The following is a 24,807-nucleotide window of genomic DNA, read 5'->3' on the forward strand; positions in this document are numbered from 1 at the left end:
CTGCTATCCCCCTTTGGACCTCGTTCTGAATTATCCATACCGATCTCTCTTCTCTTCTTCACCCCCCTCTTTCCTGTCCTCATGCCTGCATGTCTACAGTACACCTCTCTCCCTCTCAGCCTCACATCCCCCATCTCACTTTACTCTCTCCTCCTCTCTCTGCTCTCTCTCTCCAGTTGCTCTCCATTTCCAACACTCTATCATAGCCCTTCCTCTCGTCTCTCTCTCTCCCTTCCTCTCTCTGTCTCTCTCTCTCCCGTCCTCTCTGTCTCTCTCTTCCTTCCTCTTTCTGTCTCTCTCTATCCCTTCATATCTCTCTCTACATTCCTTCCTCCCTCTCTCCCTCTCCCTTCCTCTCTATCTCTCTGTCTCCCTTCCTTTCTCTGTCTCTCTGTCTCCCTGCCTCTCTCTGTCTCTCTCTCTCTCCCTGTCTATCTCTGTCTCTCTCTCTCTGTCTCTCAGTCTCGATCCCTCTCTCTCTCTATCTGACTCTGACTCTCTCTCTCTCTGTGCGGGTGTGCAGTGTAACTGTAGGATATAGGTCAGCAGGGTGACTTGACTGGCTTGTGTCTAGACTCAACCTCAGTCTTGGGGGCATGCAGTCCCACAGTGAAGCACATTGACCAGCACAATCAGCAAAGCACAGAGCTGCTCCAATGCACACTCCACTGTGTGTGTGTGTCTGACAAGCATGAAACCTCACTTCCCTAAACAGAAACAGGAGGGAGTACGAGACACGAGTGCCCAAAACATCTGCACAAACATCTGCACGAACACATACACACTCAGGCATCTAACACACACACACACACACACACACACACACACACACACACACACACACACACACACACACACACACACACACACACACACACACACACACACACACACACAGGGCAATTGGGCTTGTTAGGAAGCCTCACAGCACACTGAGCATTACCAAAAACATTCACACCGTCTGCGAGGACATAAATGTACCCAGTCAAATGTCAGTCAAATGCCATTAGTTGATATTTACATCAGGGCTAACCACAGGCAGTCTTTAAAGTGATATGAAATTCAAAGAATGCATCCATGCAAATATACATACTCATTAATACAAAGTGTACATGTAAGCATACAGTGTTTTCCATTTGGTTTGAATGGCAATAGAAATAGAACCCAGCTATTTAAAATAAAACATTGAAATCTGCATGTCTGCAGAACTCATTGTATAATGTAAGATAATAGTATTGAAGGTGTGTGTGTGGAGGCATGGGGGGGAAGCTGTATGGCAGTGGGTGCTGCAGGGTGTAGGATGATGTGGGGAAGGGTAGAGGGGGGCAATGAGGATGATTCATTAATGTGAATCTAGCCATGTAACCCCATCCACTTTTCTTCCCTCCCCCCTCCAAGTCTGTAAGTCCAGATGTGATCCCCGTGTGTGTGTGTGTGTGTGTGTGTGTGTGTGTGTGTGTGAGTGTGTGTGTGTGTGTGTGTGTGTGTGTGTGTGTGTGTGCGTGCATGCGTGCGTGTGCGTGTGTAGTTGAGAGTCTCTACATTGAGGTAGGTTGATGGCTTTGGGGGGGATGTGTGTGTGTGTGTGTGTGTGTGTGTATTTTCTTTTGATATTGCCATTTATAAATTGTTCTCCATTTAATGTTATGTTTTTACATTTTGACTTCAATCAGGGTGACGACAGGAGAAAATAAGTGATTCTGCCTAGCAACAGCAGTTTCCCCTTAATGTCATGCTGAAATATTGATAGGTGAATTATGAATGGAGTAGAGTGGAGGTGAGGGTGAAATGTGAGTGTGTGTGAAGGAGTGACTTTTTGCATGTATACTGGAGAAAGAGAAGTTACTGTATGTTGGTTGTAAGTACAGTATTATCCACTATACCACCACCACCACCACCACTACTCCCCCCCAACACCACTACTACCAACACCAACACCCCCCCCCCCAACACCACTACTACTACTACCAACACCCCCACACAACAACAACACCACATACATGCAACAACTCACTCCTTCACTGTATTATGATGACAAGATCAATGATATTAAATCTTTAAATGAAATTGTGGGTAGAAAGATACATTCAAGTTCATCTTTCATCGAATCAGATGGCTTATTCATCAGAACACCATTTGATGTTGCCAATTATTTTTATGATTACTTCATTGGTAAAGTGGGCAAACTTAAGCAGGAAATGCCAACAGCACACAGTGAGCCATTTTGTAAAGTTAGTGTAGGACAGGTGGGAAAATTGTTGTTATTGATCAATATTGACAAACCTCTTGGCATTGACAACTTAGATGGATATGGTAGCTGACTCCATGCTCACTCCTATCTGTCATATCTTTAATCTGAGAGTAGAGGAAGGTGTTTTTCCTCAGGCTTGTAGGGAAGCCAAAGTCATTCCGCTACCCAAGAGTGGTAAAGCAGCCTATATTGGTTCTAACAGCAGACCAATCAGTTTGCTGCCAGCTCTTGACAAAGATGTTCAGCATGCTGATAGAGAAAAGTACTGCACTGCCACAAATGACTGATGACTGATTGAAAGTAATTGATAAGAAGACGATTGTGGGAGCTGTACTGTTAGATTTCTGTGCAACTTTTGATATTATTGACCATAAGCTGTTGTTGAGAAAACATATGTTTTATTGCTTTTCAAGCTTTACCATATCGTGAATTAATAGAACTCAGAGGTTTTCTTTAATGGAAGCTTCTCTAATGTCAAACATGTAGGGTGTGGTATACCGCAGGGCAGTTCTCTAGGTCCTCTACTTTTTATATTTTTACCAATGACATGCCACTGGCATGAAGAAAATCCTGTGTGTCCATTGATGCTGATGATTCAACCATATATGTGTCAGCAACCACAGCTAATGAAGTCACTGAAAGTCCGTTTTGGAATGGGTGGCCAGTAATAAACTGGTCCTGAACATCTCTAAAACTAAGAGAATAAGCATTTGGTGCAAAACATTCCCTAAGCTCTAGACCTCTGCTGAATCTGGTGATGAATGGTGTGGCTGTTGTACAAGTTGAGGAGACCACATTACTTGGTTTTACTTTAGATTGTAAACTGTTATGGTCAAAACATATAGATTCAATGGTTGTAAAGATGTGGCGAGGTCTGTCCATAATAAAGAGATGTTCTCCGCTTTCTTGACTCCACACTCCACAAAGCACGTCCTGCAGGCTCTAATTTTGTTTTATCTTGATTATTGTCCAGCTATGTGGTCAAGTGCTGTTAAAAACAACCTAGTTAAGCCCAAAACAGAGCAGCACTTCTTTCTCTTCATTGTAATCAGAGGGCTAATATAAATACTATGTTATGCTAGTCCCTCTTGGTCCCTCTTGGCTGTGTCGTGACTTGACTTTAACATTAATCTGAAGATTTATCTAATCAACTAACAATGTTTTATTTTTACCCAATTACATGAATCATGTAACAATTAACTCATTAGGATCTGGGGAGCCACAAGATAGTTTTTTAAAGAGTTACCATCTCCTGAATTAAACTCTAAAAGGTCTTTACCGATCACATCTTTAAACAGTCAACTAATTAACCATTACCTCATATCGTATCATCATTCTGAATAGTCATTAACCTCCTTGCATCTGCAAAAACCAGAGCCTTACTTATTATTCAGCACTACACAAATGTGTTAAATTATTTATTCACTAGCTAATTAAATGGTAACACAGGATAAACATACACACACAACATAAACACATACATACACACGTTAAAAAAGGTCGCTAGTGGACTGACAACAATATGGCTGCTTGTTACAAAAGAGATGGAGAGGGCGAGAGAGAGAGGGACAGAGACACTTAACGTTGGTACATTTAGAAACCACTCTCACTTACAGGAACTATATACTTTGCAAACGAACCGCCATGGTTTTTCAACCACTCACCAAATTTCTTGTTAACAAACTATAGTTTTGGCAAGTTGGTTAGGGCATCTACTTTGTGTATGACACAAATCTTTTTTTCAACAATTGTTTACAGACAGATTATTTCACGTATAATTCACTGTATCACAATTTCAGTGGGTCAAAGGTTTACATACACTAAGTTGACTGTGCCTTTAAAAAGCTTGGAAAATTCCAGAAAATTATGTCATGGCTTTAGAAGCTTCTGATAGGCCAATTGACATCATTTGAGTCAATTGGAGGTGTACCTGTGGATGTATTTCAAGGCCTACCTTCAAACTCAGTGCCTCTTTGCTTGACATCATTGGAAAATAAAAATAAATCAGCCAAGACATCATAAAAAAATTGCAGACCTCAAGTATGATTCATCCTTGGGAGCAATTTCCAAACGCCTGAATGTACCACGTTCATCTGTACAAACAAGAGTACGCAAGTATAAACACCATGGGACCACGCAGCCGTCATACCGCTCAGGAAGGAGACACGTTCTGTCTCCTAGAGATGAATGCACTTTGGTGCGAAAACTGCAAATCAATCCCAGAACAACAGCAAAGGACCTTGTGAAGATGCTGGAGGAAACAGGTACAAAAGTATCTATATCCACAGTAAAACTAATCCTATATCAACATAACCTGAAAGGCCGCTCAGCAGGGAAGAAGCCACTGCTCCAAAACCGCCATTAAAAAGCCAGACTATGGTTTGCAACTGCACATGGGGACAAAGATCGTACTTTTTGGAGAAATGTCCTCTGGTCTGATGAAAAATAATAGAACTGTTTGGTCATAATGAACATTATTATGTTTGGAGGGAAAAGGGGGAGGCTTGCAAGTCAAAGAACACCATCCTAACCGTGTAGCACAGGGGTGGCAGCATCATGTTGTGGGGGTGCTTTGCTGCAGGAGGGACTGGTGCACTTCACAAAATAGATTGCATCATGTGGAGGTAAAATTATGTGGATATATTGAAGCAACATCTCAAGACTTCAGTCAGGAAGTTAAAGCTTGGTCGCAAATGGGTCTTCCAAATGGACAATGACCCCAAGTATACTTCTACAGTTGTGGCAAAATGGCTTAAGGACAACAAAGTCAAGGTATTGGAGTGGCCATCACAAAGCTCTGACCTCAATCCTATAGAAAATGTATGGGCAGAACTGAAAAAGCGTGTGCGAGCAAGGAGGCCTACAAACCTGACTCAGTTACAGCAGCTCTGTCTGGAGCAATGGGCCAAAATTCACCCAACTTATTGTTAGAAGCTTGTGGAAGGCTACCCGAAACGTTTGATCCAAGTTTCAAGAATTGAAAAGCAATGCTACCAAATACTAATTGAGTGAATGTAAACTTCTGACCCACTGGGAATGTGATGAAATAAATATCCTAACTAAGACAGGGAATTTTTACCAAGATTAAATGTCAGGAATTGTGATAAACTGTGTTTAAATGTATTTGGTTAAAAGGTGTATATAAATGTCCGACTTCAACTGTATTTGCGTGAAATGCCTTAGTTCGCTGGATCTCTCTCGGTGGACAGTGCCGGGAGTTGGGCCTTTTTGCAACACTCATGTAAGACTCTGATTGTCCAAAAGGGTTCCAAGAAGTCTTCTACTGTTGTTCTTCTCTGTAGTTGTCCAGTATCTGGTGACTTGTCGTGTAGTCCTGAACAGAACTACAGAGTTTATTTTCCTTCCCTTGAGTTTATGGTTTCTTCGTCGTGTTAAGATTCATAGTTCAGACCACTTTAAATGTGTGGCTGCAGTTTGACACTTTTCTGGTCTGCTGTGTTAATTTCTTGACTCATCATTTATACAGTTTGTTTGAAAGGGGCGGCTTCGTCAGGTTGACACGCTCTCCGACCTCACCCAGGGGCGGTGGCTACTGACTGTGCACAGTTATAAAAAAACGATATATCTTATATTTTCAAATCACATCCCTCTCTTAACAAAAACACTTTCCTTCATTGTTCATATTACATGCACAACGCATAGTATGGAAACTTTGTACATGTAGTGTGTATACTTTCCAAGTTACAGTATTTTCTTCATAACATTTTTAATGACATCACAAAATAACAAACAAAATGACATTGGTGTTCTATAGATTGCCTCTGACCATTCCCCACATTCTATGTTAGAAATATTGTTCCAGTATTTGCTTTTGAACTTGTTAGAGTTTCATCTGGAAAAGTCTCTTGAAACAAAGCACATTCCTTTGGTGAATATTGGAGGTCATGGATCTTCTCTCCTTGATTTACGACAGGACGTGAGTTGTTAATCCCATCTAGTTCTTTCCACACCCTCTCTGCGGGTGAGAGCGGTTCTGAGTGAAGTTATTCATTGCAAACCTGATCTGACCTATTTGGATTCTTGTGGACAGTCATGACTGCTGCATCACTTTTCTTTTTATAAGAAACATTAATGTGTTGAAAATTCCAAATTGTCCGGATTCAATCCCAGGCTGTGTCACAACCGGCCGTGATCGGGAGTCCCATAGGGGCGGTGCACAATTGGCCCAGGGCCGTCCGGGTTAGGGGAGGGTTTGGCCGGGGGCCTTTACTCTAGCGAGTCCTTGTGGCGGGCGCCTGCAGTCTGACCTCGGTTGTCAGTTGAATGGTGTGTCCTCCAAAACAGGCAGGGGTTAAGAAGCTGGGTTTTGCGGGTCATGTTTTGGAGGACGCATGACTTGACCTTTGCCTATCCTGAGCCCTTTGGGGAGTTGCAGCAATGAGACAAGGTCGTAATGGTAAAACAGGTAAAACAAAAATGAAATAAAAAAAGAATAATCCAAATTGTTTGCATAGTCAACTTATGAACAGCTCTGAAACACACACACTTAGCCCACCAGAAATGCCACCAGGGGCCTGTTCATAATCCCTCAAATCCAGCACAAATTCAAGAAAACATTCAGTATTATATAGAGCCATCATTGCAAGGAACTCTCTTCTATCTTATATAGCTCAAATGAACAGAAAACCTGGTTTCAAAAAACAGGTAAAGCAACACCTCATGGCACAAAGCAAATCCAAGATGGCGTAGCAGTGCAGACGTGGTTTGTTGTCCTCTCGTTTACTTTTTGTATTTTTCGTCTATTTTGTATATACTCCAATTTAATTGAATTTCAATTTAATATTTATTTTTCCATTTTTAAATTAAATATACCTTCCGGTAACCCGCCTCACTCAATGTGACACGGATCCGCTATTTTTTTAGACCCTATAGCCAAAACTTTCATCAGAAGGTAGCCAGCTAATTAGCTAAGTTACTAGTCATTGTTAGCCACTGCTAGTGGCCTTTACCCTCTGCTCAGGCACCAGCTGTTTTTTTAGCCTGGATAATACCTGCCAGCCTCGGACTGTTTTTCTCCACTACAACGCCAGATTCCTGCCGTAAACCCTGGACCATTGATCATCACAGCTAGCTAGCTGCCACTGAGTGACCCAGCCCCAAAGCTAGCCCTGAGCCAGGCGCATCTCCCGGCAAGCAAACAAAATTACCAAAACTACAATACCTCTTTCGCCATCTGGCCCGGTCCCTTCGTCGACACGGCGCCCCGCCGTACCACCACGACTGGTCCGCAGACGTAATTCCATCAGCAGTGCCTTCAATCGGCCTTTGCCGGACTGTACCCGCACCCCACCATACCCCTGTCTACACATTATGCCCTGAATCTATTCTACCACACCCAGAAATCTGCTCCTTTTATTCTCTATCCCCAACGCACTAGACGACCAGTTTTGCTAGGCTTTAGCCGTACCCTCATCCTACTCCTCCTCTGTTCCTCGGGTGATGTGGAGGCTAACCCAGGCCCTGCGTGTCCCCAAACACTCTCATTTGTTGACTTCTGTAATCAAAAAAGCCTAGGTTTCATGCATGTTAACATCAGAAGCCTCCTCCCTAAGTTTGTTTTACTCACTGCTTTAGCACACTCCGCCAACCCTGATGTCCTTGCCGTGTCTGAATTCTGGCTTAGGAAGGCAACCAAGAATTCTGAGATTTCCATACCCAACCATAACATTTTCCATCAAGATAGAACTGCCAAAGTGGGAGGAGTTGCAATCTACTGCAGAGATAGCTTGCAAAGTTCTGTCATACTTTCCAGGTCTATGCCCAAACAGTTCGAGCTTCTAATTTTAAAAATGAATCTCTCCAGAAATAAGTCTCTCACTGTTGCCGCCTGTTATAGAACCCCTTCAGCTCCCAGCTGTGCCCTGGACACCATATGTGAATTGATTGCCCCCCATCTATCTTCAGAGTTCGTTATGTTAGGTAACTTAAACTGGGATATGCTTAACACCCCAGCAGTCCTACAATCTAAGCTAGATGTCCTCAATCTCACACAAATCATCAAGGAAACCACCAGGTACAACTCTAAATCCGTAAACATGGGCACACTCATAGATATTATCCTGACCAACTTGCCCTCCAAATACACCTCTGCTGTTTTTGATCATGATCTCAGCGATCACTGCCTCATTGCCTGCATTCGCTATGGGGCCGCGGTCAAACGACCACCCCTCATCACTGTCAAACGCTCCCTAAAACACTTCTGTGAGCAGGCCTTTCTAATCGACCTGGCCCAGGTATCCTGGAAGGATATTGACCTCATCCCGTCAGTCGAGGATATCTGGTCGTTCTTTAAAAGTGCTTTCCTCACCATCTTAAATAAGCATGCCCCTTTCCAAAAATTTAGAACTAAGAACAGATATAGCCCTTGGTTCACTCCAGGCCTGACTGCCCTTGACCAACACAAAAACATCATGTGGCGGACTGCAATAGCATCGAATAGTCCCAGCGATATGCAACTGTTCAGGGAAGTCAGGAACCAATACACACAAGTCAGTCAGGAAAGCAAAGGCTAGCTTTTTCAAACAGAAATTTGCATCCTGTAGCTCTAACTCCAAAATGTTTTGGGACACTGTAAAGTCCATGGAGAACAAGAGCACCTCCTCCCAGCTGCCTACTGCACTGAGGCTAGGCGACACGGTCACCACCGATAAATCTATGATAATCGAACATTTCAATAAGCATTTCTCTACGGCTGGTCATGCTTTCCTCCTGGCAACCCCAACCCCGGCCAACAACTCTGCACCCCTCGCAGCTACTTGCCCGAGCCTCCCCAGCTTCTCCTTCACCCAAATCCAGATCGCAGATTTTCTGAAAGAGCTGCAAAACCTGGACCCGTACAAATCTGTTGGGCTAGACAATCTGGACCCTCTCTTTCTAAAATTACCCACCACCATTGTTGCAAACACTATTACCAGTCTGTTCAACCTCTCTTTCGTTTCGTCCGAGATCCCTAAAGATTGGAAAGCTGTCTCTTCAAAGGGGGTGACATTATAGACCCAAACTGTTACAGACCTATATCCATCCTGCCCTGCCTTTCTAAAGTATTTTAAAGCCAAGCTAATAAACAGATCACTGGCCATTTCGAATCCCACCGTACCTTCTCCGCTGTGCAATCCGGTTTCCGAGCTGGTCACGGTTGCCCTCAGCCACGCTCAAGGTACTAAACGATATCATAACCGCCATCGATAAAAGACAGTACTGTGCAGCCGTCTTCATCGACCTGGCCAAGGCTTTCGACTCAGTCAATCACCGTATTCTTATCGGCAGTCTCAATTGCCAAGGTTTCTCAAATGACTGCCTCGCCTGGTTCACCAACTCAGACAGAGTTCAGTGTGTAAAATCGGAGGGCCTGTTGTCCGGACCTCTGGCAGTCTCTATGGGGGTACAACAAGGTTAAATTCTTGGGCCTACTCTTTTCTCTGTATATATCAACGATGTCGCTTTGCTGCGGATGATTCCCTGATCCACCTCTACGCAGACGACACCATTCTGTACACATCTGGCCCTTCTTTGGACACTGTGTTAACTAACTAAACGAGCTTCAAAGCCATACAACACTCCTTCTGTGGCCTCCAACTGCTCTTAAACACTAGCAAAACCAAACGCATACTTTTCAACCGTTCGCTGCCCGCACCCGCCCGCCCGACTAGCATCACCACTCTGGACGGTTCTGACCTAGAATACGTGGACAACTACAAATACCTAGGTGTCTGGCTAGACTGTAAACTCTCCTTCCAGACTTATATCAAACATCTCCAATCCAAAATCAAATCTAGAATCGGCTTTCTATTCCTCAGCAAAGCCTCCTTCACTCACGCCGCCAAACTTACCCTAGTAAAACTGACTATACTACAGATTTTCGACTTCGGCGATGTCATCTACAAAATAGCTTCCAATACCCTACTCAGCAAATTGGATGTAATCTATCACAGTGCCATTCGTTTTGTTAAAAAATCGCCTTATACCACCCACCACTGCAACCTATATGCTCTAGTTGGCTGGGCCTCGCTACATATTCGTCGCCAGACCCCCTGGCTCCAGGTCATCTATAAGTCTATGATCGGTAAAACGCCGCCTTATCTCAGCTCACTGGTCACGATAACAACACCCGTCCGTAGCACGCACTTGATAAGGGAATTTATATGCTTAAAGGTAATGACTAAACAATTCCACCCTGAAACGTAATTATGACATTATGTAACAGATATAATGAATAATTAGACAAATGTAACTATTAGTAATCAATCGATTCAGTAACATCTATAATGAATTAGAATGGTAAACTTCTGTGTGACTAAGAAGAGACCGAGAACCATTAAACTATGCCAACGCATGGCCTTTAAAAACGGACTCAGCGATGACCTGGCTAGAACTCTGAGAAACTTATGATAGGACAGGGAGTCCTTTCAAGGTTCCTCTAATCTCGGGGGAATGGAGCTGCCGGCTTGGTAGTGATAAACAGTAGATACAACTCACCTACTGTTCGTGTGTATATATGTGCGTAGGATATCTACTGTTTGTATGGAGGTATGTGCGTAAACCATAAAATGGGTGTCTTTGTATTATGGACTTCAGAACGTTCTCGTGAATAAACTGTACGAGTCTTTGCTTAATTATTATTAAACCCAGGGTCTTACAAACCTCAGTGATTGGTCAAAGCTTATTGATTGTTAGTTATTATCATTGGGATTGATAATTCTCGTTACAGCGCACCAGCAGGAATATCTCACGGGTCAATCCCAAAGCCAACACCTCATTTGGCCGCCTTTCCTTCCAGTTCTCTGCTGCCAGTGACTGGAAAGAACTGCAAAAATCGCTGAAGCTGGAGACTTGCATTTCCCTCACTAACTTTAAACATCAGCTATCTGAGCAGCTAACCGATCGCTGCAGCTGTACATAGTCCATCTGTAAATAGCCCACCCAATCTACTTACCTCATCCCCATATTGTTTTTATTTACTTTGCTGCTCTTTTGCACACCAGTATCACAACTTACACACTATTATCTGCTCATCTATCACTCCAGTGTTAATCTCCTAAATTGTAATTACTTTGCTACTATTGCCTATTTATTGCCTTGCCTCCTCATGCCATTTGCACACACTGTATATAGTCTTTTTTTTCTATTGTATTATTGACTGTACATTTGTTTATTCCATGTGTAACTCTGTGTTGTTGTTTCTGTCGCACTGCTTTGCTTTATCTTGGTCAGGTCGCAGTTGTAAATGAGAACTTGTTCTCAACTAGCTTACTTGGTTAAATAAAGGTGAAATATATATATATATATATATATATATTTTAAATGCCTCTCCACTATTTGACCTAGATATTTTGTGTGTACAGTGCCTTGCGAAAGTATTCGGCCCCCTTGAACTTTGCGACCTTTTGCCACATTTCAGGCTTCAAACATAAAGATATAAAACTGTATTTTTTTGTGAAGAATCAACAACAAGTGGGACACAATCATGAAGTGGAACGACATTTATTGGATATTTCAAACTTTTTTAACAAATCAAAAAATGAAACATTGGGCGTGCAAAATTATTCAGCCCCCTTAAGTTAATACTTTGTAGCGCCACCTTTTGCTGCGATTACAGCTGTAAGTTGCTTGGGGTATGTCTCTATCAGTTTTGCACATCGAGAGACTGAAATTTTTTCCCATTCCTCCTTGCAAAACAGCTCGAGCTCAGTGAGGTTGGATGGAGAGCATTTGTGAACAGCAGTTTTCAGTTCTTTCCACAGATTCTCGATTGGATTCAGGTCTGGACTTTGACGTTCTAACATCTGGATATGTTTAATTTTGAACCATTCCATTGTAGATTTTGCTTTATGTTTTGGATCATTGTCTTGTTGGAAGACAAATCTCCGTCCCAGTCTCAGGTCTTTTGCAGACTCCATCAGGTTTTCTTCCAGAATGGTCCTGTATTTGGCTCCATCCATCTTCCCATCAATTTTAACCATCTTCCCTGTCCCTGCTGAAGAAAAGCAGGCCCAAACCATGATGCTGCCACCACCATGTTTGACAGTGGGGATGGTGTGTCCAGGGTGATGAGCTGTGTTGCTTTTACGCCAAACATAACGTTTTGCATTGTTGCCAAAAAGTTCAATTTTGGTTTCATCTGACCAGAGCACCTTCTTCCACATGTTTGGTGTGTCTCCCAGGTGGCTTGTGGCAAACTTTAAACGACACTTTTTATGGATATCTTTAGGAAATGGCTTTCTTCTTGCCACTCTTCCATAAAGGCCAGATTTGTGCAATATACGACTGATTGTTGTCCTATGGACAGAGTCTCCCACCTCAGCTGTAGATCTCTGCAGTTCATCCAGAGTGATCATGGGCCTCTTGGCTGCATCTCTGATCAGTCTTCTCCTTGTATGAGCGGAAAGTTTAGAGGGACGGCCAGGTCTTGGTAGATTTGCAGTGGTCTGATGCTCCTTCCATTTCAATATTATCGCTTGCACAGTGCTCCTTGGGATGTTTAAAGCTTGGGAAATCTTTTTGTATCCAAATCCGGCTTTAAACTTCTTCACAACAGTATCTCGGACCTGCCTGGTGTGTTCCTTGTTCTTCATGATGCTCTCTGCGCTTTTGACGGACCTCTGAGACTATCACAGTGCAGGTGCATTTATACGGAGACTTGATTACACACAGGTGGATTGTATTTATCATCATTAGTCATTTAGGTCAACATTGGATCATTCAGAGATCCTCACTGAACTTCTGGAGAGAGTTTGCTGCACTGAAAGTAAAGGGGCTGAATAATTTTGCACGCCCAATTTTTCAGTTTTTGATTTGTTAAAAAAGTTTGAAATATCCAATAAATGTTGTTCCACTTCATGATTGTGTCCCACTTGTTGTTGATTCTTCACAAAAAAATACAGTTTTATATCTTTATGTTTGAAGCCTGAAATGTGGCAAAAGGTCGCAAAGTTCAAGGGGGCCGAATACTTTCGCAAGGCACTGTATGTATTGTGATGTAGGCTATGTGTGCCAGTACTTCTGTCCTTGAGCTGTTCTGTATTATGTCATGTTTCATGTTCTGTGTGGACCCCAGGAAGAGTAGCTGCTGCTTTCGCAACAGCTAATGGTGATCCTAATAAAATACTAAATACTCCCAACACCACCACCACCAACACCACCACTAACACCACCCAACAACACCACCACCACCAACACCACTAAAACCTTCCATCAACACCACCACCACCGACACCAACACCACCACCACCCACCAACATCACCACCACCTCTACCAACACCACTACCTCCACCACCACCCACCACCACCATCACTACCAACACCACCACCAAAACCTCCTCCTCCACCACCACAACCACCACCAACACCAACAGCTCCACCACCATCAACACCTCCACCACTACCAACACCACCACCTCCACCAACACCTCAACCACCACCACCACCTCTACCAACACTGACAACACCACCACCTCTACCACCTCTACCACTAACACATCTACCTCTACCAACACCGCTACCTCTACCAACACCATCACCACTACCTCCACCAACACCAACACCACTACTTCCACCAACACCACTATCTCTACCTTCACTACCTACACCAACACCACATCCACACAAGCACTCTTGTTATGTCTGCTTTACTGTAGACTCCCCTCGAATTGTGGCCTAAGGCAAGCTATTAGCATCCATCCCTGAGAGACACACACACATTCTCTGTCTCTGTCTCCCTCTCTCTCTGTCTCTCTCTCTTTCTCTCCCTCTCCCTCTCTCTCTGTCTCTCTCTCTTTCTCTCCCTCTCCCTCTTATTTATATTTTATTTATGGAACACAAAGAGTTTGTTCTGTGCTAATGGAGTAAACCTGCCCTGAACTCTGACTTCCCTCTACAATGGGCAACACAATAGTAAAATACCCATCAACCCACCTCAATGTAGAGACTCTCACCTACGCACGCACGCAGGCACGCACGCAGGCACGCACGCACACACACACACACACACACACACACACACACACACACACACACACACACACACACACACACACACACACACACACTGATCCTGTAGAAATTGAATTGTGTGTTAGAGGATAACCTCAGTTCATTTCCCTATTTAGCGTAAGATAATTTGCTTTTTCATTAAAAATGCTCTTGGTTAAATGTTTATCTGTCCATTATGTCCACTTGTCAATCAGATCTCTGGACCTCAGACAGCCCCTTTAGCTTATACATGCTCAGATGACTGAACATCTCTTTATGGGGCATTAAAACACAGAGGGACATTTTGATTACTCTGCAACAGTGGATTATCTCTCAAATCTATCAACCGTGACACAAGAGGACATTGTGTTCAAATCAAATCAAAGTTTATTTGTCACATGCGCCGAATACAACAGATACTTACAGTGAAATGCTTACTTACAGGCTCTAACCAATAGTGCAAAAAAGGTATTAGGTGAACAATAGGTAAGTAAAGAAATAAAAACAACAGTAAAAAGACAGTGAAAAACAGTAGCGAGGCTATATTGTGTTGTCTTGTGCACAGTGCAATCAACAATACAGTATACGTGAATCATTTTCCTACTCTTAAAGTATGGACATCTTGACATTCAGTACGCAATATCAGACTGGCCTCTAGTGTGTTTGTGTGTGTTTGGTATCAAATGATCAAGGCATACTATATATACATTCCTTCCAACAGGGAAGTTTAATGAAAGCGAAGCAAAGAAAAAAACAATAACAACACAATATGTTAAACAATAAAAATGTATCTGCAATGTTGAATAAAATAAAATAAACTCAAAGAATAAGACACAACCAAAATCTGTTGCAATGCAGGTAGCACAGTATGGAACAAAATGTAAAAAGTGACTATTTTCCCATGTCTGTAAATTCAAAATACCCATGATAAAGGTAGTCATGTATATCTTGTGTGTTGTGCTATTATGACAAAAAAAACTACAAATACGAAAATGTATGCACTCACTACTCTACCTCGCTCTCAATAAGAGGGTCTTCTAAATTAGCAAAATGTAAATGTTACAGTCTGGGATCTGGTTCAGGAGGGGCCAGTTTGATCCACAAACGGTCCCAGAAGGCAGACTGCAGAGCCGGTTCCTGAGGCCAGTCCAGGTAGGTCCTGGTCTTGACCAGCCTGGCCAGGCGGTGGTGGGCACACAGCTGGCGAGGAGGGATGTCCTCCAAGAAGACCAGGATAAGGATGTCCCTGTGCTCCACCAACAGACGCAGGGTGGCCAGTCGTAGCTCCAGGGAGCACCAGTTACTGCGCAGGTAGTGACGACTCACCACACACAGGGTGTGGCGGCTGCTGTAGAGGCTGTCTGTGATGTTGTCCACAATGTCCTTCCCCAGCTGGAAGTCCCTACTATGCAGACAGAGGCGCAGGTAGGGAGGCCCCCTCTGCTCCAAGCCCGGCAGCAGCTGCTCCACCACCCAGCGCTCGTCTCTACCGCTGTACGACACAAACACATCATAGCAGTGGCGCCCTCTGGGGTTGGGCCTCCGCACGGCCTCCTCCATCCAGCCACGTAGGATGTGGCAGAAGGCCAGCAGGTAGTCCCCAGCCAGCTGATAGAGCACCGTCACCAGCATGAAGAGGAGCAGGCCCAATGAGGTGCAGAAGAACAGGACAAAGCCCACGTCCAGGGAACAGTTGGCCTCTGAGTACCTGGCAAAGTTTTGGATACCAGTCTCATCTTTACAGGTCAGATCAGCCTCATTGGGGTGCCAGATGATGACCTGGATATGCCCCTGACCCCTGGCCCAGTTGTCCAGCCAGGTGTTGTCACAGCTACAGTGCAGACGAGGTCTGTAGAACAACAGGTAACTCAGGCTGGTCAGGGGCTCTGGGAAGGTCTCTAACATACTGAACTCCTCTTCGACTTTGATTGACAGCTGCACGAGGGAGTGCAGGTCTCTGCTCAGCTCCTCCTCCAGAGTGAGGATCCTACAGGAGATGAGGTTCAGGCTCTCCAGTTTGGTCAGATTGCGGAACATGATGGCCAGCCCCGGTTGCAGGATAAGGTCAACTCTCATCAGCTTAAGATACCTCAGCTGCACAAGTGTGTTCAGGTCAGTCATATCTACAAACTCTGCATAGAGCATAGACTGGAAGTCAAAATACTCCAGGGAGGGGAAGTACTTTGCAGCAAAATGAGATCCACACAGGAGGTGCTCCGTCATAGCTGTGAGGCTGACGACGGACTTGAAGAACGGCCTCCAGCAGTCCTGGAAAGACACATTTTTGGCACGGACCTGAAGGGCCAAGCCTAGTTTAGGGGTGCTGTTGCTGCCGATGATGATGTTGATACAACCGAAAAAGGAGGTAATGTTCATGTACATCAATCCCGGAGGGAAGACCCCAAATATGTGCGTCAGATTTAAAGTCACACGCTTCTCCCACTGGCTGGCTGGATGGTGAATGTCCCCTAAATCTACATTCTTCAGTGAAGTGAGGTGAATGAATGCAAAAGCTTCAATGTGTACAAGTGGGTTTAGTTCCAGTGTTAGGGTCTCTAAGTTGTGCAGGCCAAATAAAGTGTTCTTTGTAATCTGAGAGATATTGTTATCCCTTAAATTTAGGATCCTCAATTTACCAAGTCCGTTAAATGTAAAGTCCGAAATATTGTTAATGTTGCTGGATTCTAGATCCAGATGTTCCAGATTTTTCAAGCAACTGAACTGCTCTGAGGTGATACTTGGCATGTATAGGGTCAAGGAAAGTCTCTTCAGCCATGTGATTGGGCCCTGAGTGTGAGTGTCACAAAGCTCAATGCACTCAGGTTTAACGTCCCAGTATCTTAACACTGACACATCAGTGAGATTCTTCAAATAATGGATCAAGTTGACTCTAACATTATCACTATGACAGATGCTGAGTCTGAGCACCTCGATCCCCTGACAATTTCTTATTGCAGACTCTGAGTAGTTCTCAGTTTTATGGTCACTTATATGAACTTGTCTGATTGATAGTTTGAATACAGTCTCACAAACCGATTCAAAAGAAATGTTATTGTTGAACACAAAATGACGAAGCCTGCTGATACCAGACTGCAGAAGCTGTGTCTGTAGTGCATCATTGTCAGGCAAAAAAAGAGAGGAAATGTTTTCAAAGCATTTTAATGCTCTTTTTTCTAAACGGTGGGCATTAGGGAAGTTAAGAAACACCTCTTGAAGACGGTAGAAATAAGGAAACTCAAGAACAGCTCCGTTGGTGTCAGAACAGTTTGGCTGCCTTAAAATGACTATGCCATCTGAAGTGAAGTCCAGGGCTGTCAATGACTGTGACATATTGACTATCCTACATAGCAAATCAGAGAGTTCTTCTGTACAACTATCGACTGTGAGTTTCTTCAGAAGAGGTATCCCTCCTAATGCGTCCGGTGCCATCACAGAAAGCCTGTAGTTCTCAATGGACAATTCCTCAAGATTAGTCAGGTCACTGAATGTGTTAGGTAGAAGTGAGGAATTGTAACACTGTTCCATACACAGCAGATAGAGTTTCTTCACATGGGACAGCCCCTTGAAGGTTCCAGGGAGAATCGTGGACAGACATCCGCGTATGTGAATGGTCTCAAGGACGGAGAATCGAGATAAAGCCCCAGACTGCATCACAGACCCACTCCTGATCTCGAGACAGAGAGCCTGGTAGTTTGACGGAACAATGGAAAGGTTGAGTTTGAGATCAGATAAATCCCAGCAAACGGCAGTTAGGTTGCTGTGAGGGCAGGAACTGGAGTGAATGGAAAGCCAGTAATTCGTTTTCTTGTCATAGAGGACGCATTTATTACTTAACCAACCCCAGGAGCCTATGATCCAAACCACCAATAGTTCAAACTGAGCAGAGACCAGCCTCATCTTTCTTTTGAAGTAGACACTGGTCTGCTAGGATGATGTGAAGCCGTCTGTAGTTTGTCCATAGTAAATCACTTTCAGCATCCTGTTTCTTATCCAGTTGGGATTTTGTCATACAGTGTAGGTTGATTAACAAATCTGTCTGGGATTGTAGATATATCATCAGAATACTCCTCTATCCTATGGTATGAGGCGTCGGTGGGATCGCTTATCCATTGGACTGAAGATCTGGTGTTCTTCCACTGCTGTGTCTGTTAACGGAGTTGTATCTGTGTGCAACTCCTCTTGATATTTTGACTATATATGGGTTTTGCATCTCTGCAATCTCTTCCTGGTCTATTTTTTATGAACTCTTAGATACTTTGAGAAAGGCTGTAGGTTACAGATAAGATTATTCTTAACACCTCTTTCTCGCTTCCTCATAGCTTCTAAATAAGAGGTAGTGGTTAGCACTGTCTTTTACTTCTGAGTTTGTCTTCAGTCTCAAGACCTGAGAAAAATCAGCTTTTCATTTATCTGACCTCCATTTATCTGCATATTCTGCCCTTATATTTAGCCTCAAAATTAAATGTTTTACCATTTTCTTTTCAGGACAACCAGGGCTACAAGTAGAACACAAAAGTATTTGACATAAACAGTTGAGTTCATGAGTTTTATTGACAAATGTCAATAAAGAAATAAGGTCAGCCAAAGTACAGAAATGGTTTGCTCAGTGGGAAATGAATATCCAACTAGTCAGTGATAACTGTGTGGAGTTTGTAGTTTGTGACAGCGACTATGTGAGTTTATTACAGTATTATAGACACTATGTCCAGGGATTTCCTACGATTTTTTATGTAGAACCCCTTACCTTCTAACGACTGTTGTGTAGATTTGGAGCATCATAGAGCAAAACATGTTACATGAGTGTGTTCGTGAGAGTCTCAGCTTTTCATAGACAGCTCAAACCATTCTGATGTTTTTGGGAAAAGACCCGGCCCGGACCCCTTGGGGGCCCTTGTCTCACAAACACCACTGTAGCTCAGCCCCCGTTAATCAAACTTATCACATAAATGCAGAAGAAATGGCTGGGGTGTTGTCTTGTCTGCCACTGTGTCAGACATGCCATGTTTCTGTGGTCCATCACTGTGGGTTACTAACAGAGCACCTCTTGCTCTACTCTCTGGGTGGATGACGAGATGCAGTCTGTGCATGTGGACAGGTTTGGGCGTGTGTGTTTTTAAATGTGTGTGTGTATTTGTGAGTGTCTGTGTGTGTGTATATTTCTAAGTGTGTGTGTGTATACCGTGTGTGTGATGAAGCAGCATGGCTCACCCCTCCTGGCCCCCTCTATTAGACCCCGCCCTCTCCGTGGCTGCCCCAGGCACTAATGTCACTTCCCATCATGCCGTGGGAGCGCTGGGTTGCTAAGAAAGCACTCTCTAGATGTACGCTTCAAAGTGGATGGAACTGCACCGTCAGGGTCAGAGACATATTTCAGAAATGTATTTCATTACATGGATTATTATTTGATGATTATTGCTAATGAACTTGGCAACTTGAACGCGTGTTCATGCCCAGAACTTTCTCCTCTTTTCCCCATTCAGCTTTTTTGTGTGAAAACAACAACATTGTGTCCACATTTGCGTAAACCCCTGTGATTCCTTTAATTCTCACTTCCAGCCCAACAGCAAAACCCCAGCTGTTTCCAATCAATGATGGTCAATTTGCCATCCATCCATCTGCCCATGCGCTGATCCATTCATCCATCCATCCCTTAATCCATACCTCCATCCATCCCTTTATCCATACCTCCATCCATTCAACCCTCTACACTTTGTGATTCTGTGTGTAGTAGTATGGAACCCATGCTCCTGTCGCCTGTCTCCTTGCCCTGGAAGTCAGAGCATTACAGCCTGGCTCAGACCATCCATATTTCATACAGCATTTTGCAAACAACAGATTAATAAAATATGCTGTAAAAATGGCCCCCTGCATCAGCATATCACCATGGCCTATTTCTCAGTTTTTTTGAATGGGTGCACGTTGGTGGGTGTGGGTGTGTGTTTTCAGTGTGACTAGGCCGGTGTTGTGTCTCTGTCGTGTGTGTGAGAGAGAGAGAGACTGATATGCTGCACTGCCAGCTATCTCCACTGTCCTGTAAGGTTATTACTTCCATAAAGAGGTATTTACATTTGTTCATCCATTAATGGCTGACATAACAAAAGAGAGAAATGTAATTACCAACATGAATAATAACACTTCCTATTTTCCTGTTGAGAGAGGTAAGGACATAATGGGAAAGACAGAAAGAGCGAGTGTAAGAGAGATAGAGATTAAGGCAGGAGAGGATAAGTGAAAAGGAGGAAGAGTAGAGCAAGGGGAAAGAGGGGCAAGACATGGGTGTAGATAGATAAACCCTCTAACTATGTGTGAACCTGAATACATGTGTGTGTGTGGGTGTGGGTACACACATGAACAGGAAAGGTTATGACCCCATGGTTATCTGGGTTATCTTGATGATATACACATGCAGTACTAGAATAAACGTAAATAGCTGTAATTATGGTAATATTTTCTTTATCCTGAAGTAAAGAGGGCGGCAGTGCTTGGTGCCATGTTGTTGAAGCAAAGTCATGTCACAATGAAACCTGCCAACGAGGCTAGTGGCAAAGACACACGGTTACTGTGTGTGTGTGTGTGTGTGTGTGTGTGTGTGTGTGTGTGTGTGTGTGTGTGTGTGTGTGTGTGTGTGTGTGTGTGTGTGTGTGTGTGTGTGTATGAGTAAAACATGCCGGTGGCAAAGACAAAAAAAGCCCAACGCCAGTTGATGTCTCCAGGAGAGAGAAGGACTGACAGAAGACCTCTCTATGTCCTCCAGTAAGAGAGATGGTGTGTGTGTGTGTGTATTTGTATCAATGTTTGTTTGTATGTTTGTCTTTCACTGTGTGTGTGTATGTGTGCATGTTCATTTGCGTCACTGCATTTGAAAGCATCTGTGTTTCACAAATAACCCAATGAACAGCGTTAACCTTAATGGTTCAACCTACATGTGTTTGTCAATATGATGTAGGTATGAGTCATTTCTCAGTTATCCTGAGTGTGTCATGCAGAGGGTGTGTGTGTGTGTTTCAAGTTTTCAAGTTTTTATTGTGTGCACAAATACAGTGAAATGGCTTTTTTGCTTGCTCTTTCCCAACAACACAGTAATGAATATCAGTAGTACTATAAAAACAAGTTAAGTACAACAAAAGCACACTAGAAATAGAAATAAGAAGAACACGAGAAAGTATATAAAGGGTCAGTTCCAATACCGTAAAATATGATTTACAATGTGCAGGGATACTGGAGTGTTAGGGGTAGGTATATATAAGGGTAAGGTGACTAGGCATCAGGATATATGTTAGCCACGGCTAGTGGTCTTCACCCTTTTCTCGGTCACCAGCCAGCCTTATGTCGGACAATACCTGCCAGTCTGCAGAGCGCGATATCAACCCAGAGCATATTGGACTGCTTCTCTCTACCACATCACCAGATTCCTGCCGCTCTGGATCATAGCTAGCTGCAAACGAGTGGCTACTGTTAGCTAACGCCTTTGTCCCAAAGCAAGCACCAGTTAGCCTTGAGTTGGCCTCGAGCTAGGCCCATATACCAGCTAATTCAAGGGCTACAATACCTCTTTTGCCAATTGGCCTGGACCCTTTATTGTCGACACGGAGCCCCGCCGATCCATCACAACTGGACTGCTGATGTGATCGCCTGATTTGGTCTCAACAGGCTATTATGTTACGATGTCGCCGAAGAACCATCTGCTAGTCCTGGCCCGCTAGCTTTCTGAACGCTGTGTCCCCTGCTCGCCTAGCGTAGTAGTGACTACCGAATGGCACCCTGACTCACCTATTACTGCTCTTTTGACCCTATGATCACTCGGCTACACAGCTGATGGCCCCTGGACTGTTTCAATAACACCTCATTTTGTTTACCTGACGGCCCCAGCCTCGAACTCAGCTCCTGTATGGACCTAACCGACCCGCTCTGCCCATTCATCGCCATTTACACATTGTTGTCTTCGCTCTCCTGATCAATACCTGTGATTGCTTTATGCCTTCTCTCTAATGTCAATATGCCTTGTCTACTGCTGTCTTGGCTAGTTCTTATTGTTTTATTTCACTGTAGAGCCCTCAGTCCTGCTAAACATTCCTTAGATAGCTCTTTTGTCCCACCGCACACACATGCAATCCAGAGCTTAAACCTCACCTGGCTTAACTGGTGCCTCCAGAGATGAACCTCTCTCATCATCACTCAACGCCTAGGTTTACCTCCACTGTACTCACGTCCTACCATACCATTGTCTGTACATTATGCCCTGAATCTATTCTACTACGCCCAGAAATCTGCTCCTTTTATTCTCTGTTCCCAACGCACTAGACAACCAGTTCTTATAGCCTTTAGCCGTACCCTCATCCTACTCCTCCTCTGTTCCTCTGGTGATGTAGAGGTTAACCCAGGCCCTGTAGTCCCCAGTTCCACTTCTATTCCCCAGGCACTATCATTTGTTGACTTCTGTAACCGTAAAAGCCTTCATGCATGTTAACATCAGAAGCTTCCTCCCTAAGTTCGTTTTACTCACTGCTTTAGCACACTCCGCCAACCTTGTTGTCCTAGCCATGTCTGAATTCTGGCTTAGGAAGCCCACCAAAAATTTGGACATTTCCATCCCCATTCTCCGGCAAGAAATAACTGCCAAAAGGGGGTGGAGTTGCAATCTACTGCAAAGATAGGCTGCAGAGTTCTGTCATGCTGTCCAGGTCTGTGCCCAAACAGTTCTACTTTTAAAAATCCACCTTTCCAGAAATATTGCCCCCCATTTATCTTCAGAGTTCGTACTGTTAGGTGACCTAAACTGGGATATGCTTAACACCCTGCCGTCCTACAATCTAAGCTAGATGCACTCAATCTCACACAATTGATCAAGGAACCAACCAGGTACAACCCTAAATCCGTAAACACGGGCACCCTCATAGATATCATCCTGACCAAACTGCCGCCTAAATATACCTCTGCTGTCTTCAACCAGGATCTCAGCGATCACTGCCTCATTGCCTGCGTCCGTAATGGGTCCGCGATCAAACGACCACCCCTCATCACTGTCAAACGCTCCCCAAAACACTTCAGCGAGAAGGCCTTTCTAATCGACCTGGCCCGGGTATCCTGGAAGGATATTGACCTCATTCCGTTAGTAGAGGATGCCTGGTTATTCTTTGAAAGAGCTTTCTCCACCATCTTAAATTAGCATGCCTCATTCCAAAAATTTAGAACTAAGAACAGATATAGCCCTTAGTTCAACTCCAGACTTGACTGCCCTTGACCAGCACAAAAACATCCTGTGGTGTAATGCATTAGCATCAAATAGCCCCCGTGATATGCAACTTTTCAGGGAAGTTAGGAACCAATATTGTCATGACCGTCATTCAAGGAAGACCAAGGTGCAGCGTTTATTTTATTTAGTAAAATGTCCCCAACAAAACAAGAAATAACAAAAACGACCGTGAAGCTTACAAGGGCTATAGTGCCCCTAACAAAGACAACTTCCCACAATCACAACAGGAAAAAAGGCTGCCTAAGCATGATTCCCAATCAGAGACAACGATAGACAGTTGTCCCTAATTGAGAACCATACCCGGCCAAACACAAAGAAATAGAAAACATAGAAATCAGGACATCGAATGCCCACCCAAATCACACCCTGACCAAACCAAATAGAGACATAAAAAGTCTCTCTCTGGTCAGGGCGTGACAAATATACACAGGCAGTTAGGAAAGTGAAGGCTAGCTTTTTCAAACAGAAATTTGCATCCTGTAGTACAAACTCAAAAAAGTTCTGGGACACTGTAAAGTCCATGGAGAATAAGAGCACCTCCTCCCAGCTGCCCACTGCACTGAGGCTAGGAAACACTGTTACCACTGATACATTTACGATAATCGAGAATTTCAATAAGCATTTTTCTACGGATGGCCATCTTTCCTCCTGGCTACCCCTACCCCTGCCAACAACTCTGCACCACACCACACCACACCACAGCAACTTGCCCAAGCCTCCCTGACTTCTCCTTCACCCAAATCCAGACAGCTGATGTTTTGAAAGAGCTGCAAAATCTGGACCCTCTCTTTCTAAAATTATCCGCTGCAAATGTTGCAACCCCTATTACTAGCCTGTTTAACCTCTCTTTCGTCTCGTCTGAGATCCCTAAAGATTGGAAAGCTGCCGTGGTCATCCCCCTATTCAAAGGGGGATACACTCTAGACCCAAACTGTTACAAACCTATATCTATCCTACCTTGCCTTTCTAAAGTCTTCGAAAGCCAAGTTATCAAACAGATCACCGAAAATGTTGAATCCCACCGTACCTTCTCCGCTATGCAATCTGGTTTCCGAGCTGGTCATGGGTGCACCTCAGCCATGCTCAAGGTCCTAAACGACATCATAACCACCTTCGATAAAAGACAGTACTGTGCAGCCGACTCTGTCAATCACCGCATTCTTATCGGCAGACTCAACAGCCTTGGTTTCTCAAATGACTGCCTCGCCTGGTTCACCAACTACTTCTCAGATAGAGTTCAGTGTGTCAAATCGGAGGGCGTTTTGTCCGGAACTCAGGCAGTCTCTATGGGGGGTGCCACAATGTTCAATTCTC

At 43.9% G+C, this 24,807-nt stretch overlaps 1 protein-coding gene across 1 annotated transcript; it reads right to left on the reverse strand.

The window, feature by feature from the left end:
* Positions 1-14,604: 14,604 nt before the first annotated feature.
* On the reverse strand, positions 14,605-18,433 carry LOC110525401 (toll-like receptor 12). Its single transcript, XM_021605470.3, has one exon. The coding sequence runs from the start codon at positions 18,135-18,137 to the stop codon at positions 15,300-15,302; it is 2,838 nt and encodes a 945-aa protein (XP_021461145.3). The 5' UTR covers positions 18,138-18,433; the 3' UTR covers positions 14,605-15,299.
* Between the last annotated feature and the right edge of the window lie 6,374 nt (positions 18,434-24,807).

The sequence above is a fragment of the Oncorhynchus mykiss genome, chromosome 6 (genome assembly GCF_057628025.1).
Source record: "Oncorhynchus mykiss isolate SJ-2025 chromosome 6, ASM5762802v1, whole genome shotgun sequence".
Classification (NCBI taxonomy): domain Eukaryota; kingdom Metazoa; phylum Chordata; class Actinopteri; order Salmoniformes; family Salmonidae; genus Oncorhynchus; species Oncorhynchus mykiss.

Excerpts from the sequence above, each read along its gene's own strand:
- LOC110525401 (XM_021605470.3), bottom strand. The coding sequence starts at position 18,137 with ATGAGGCTGGTCTCTGCTCAGTTTGAACTATTGGTGGTTTGGATCATA.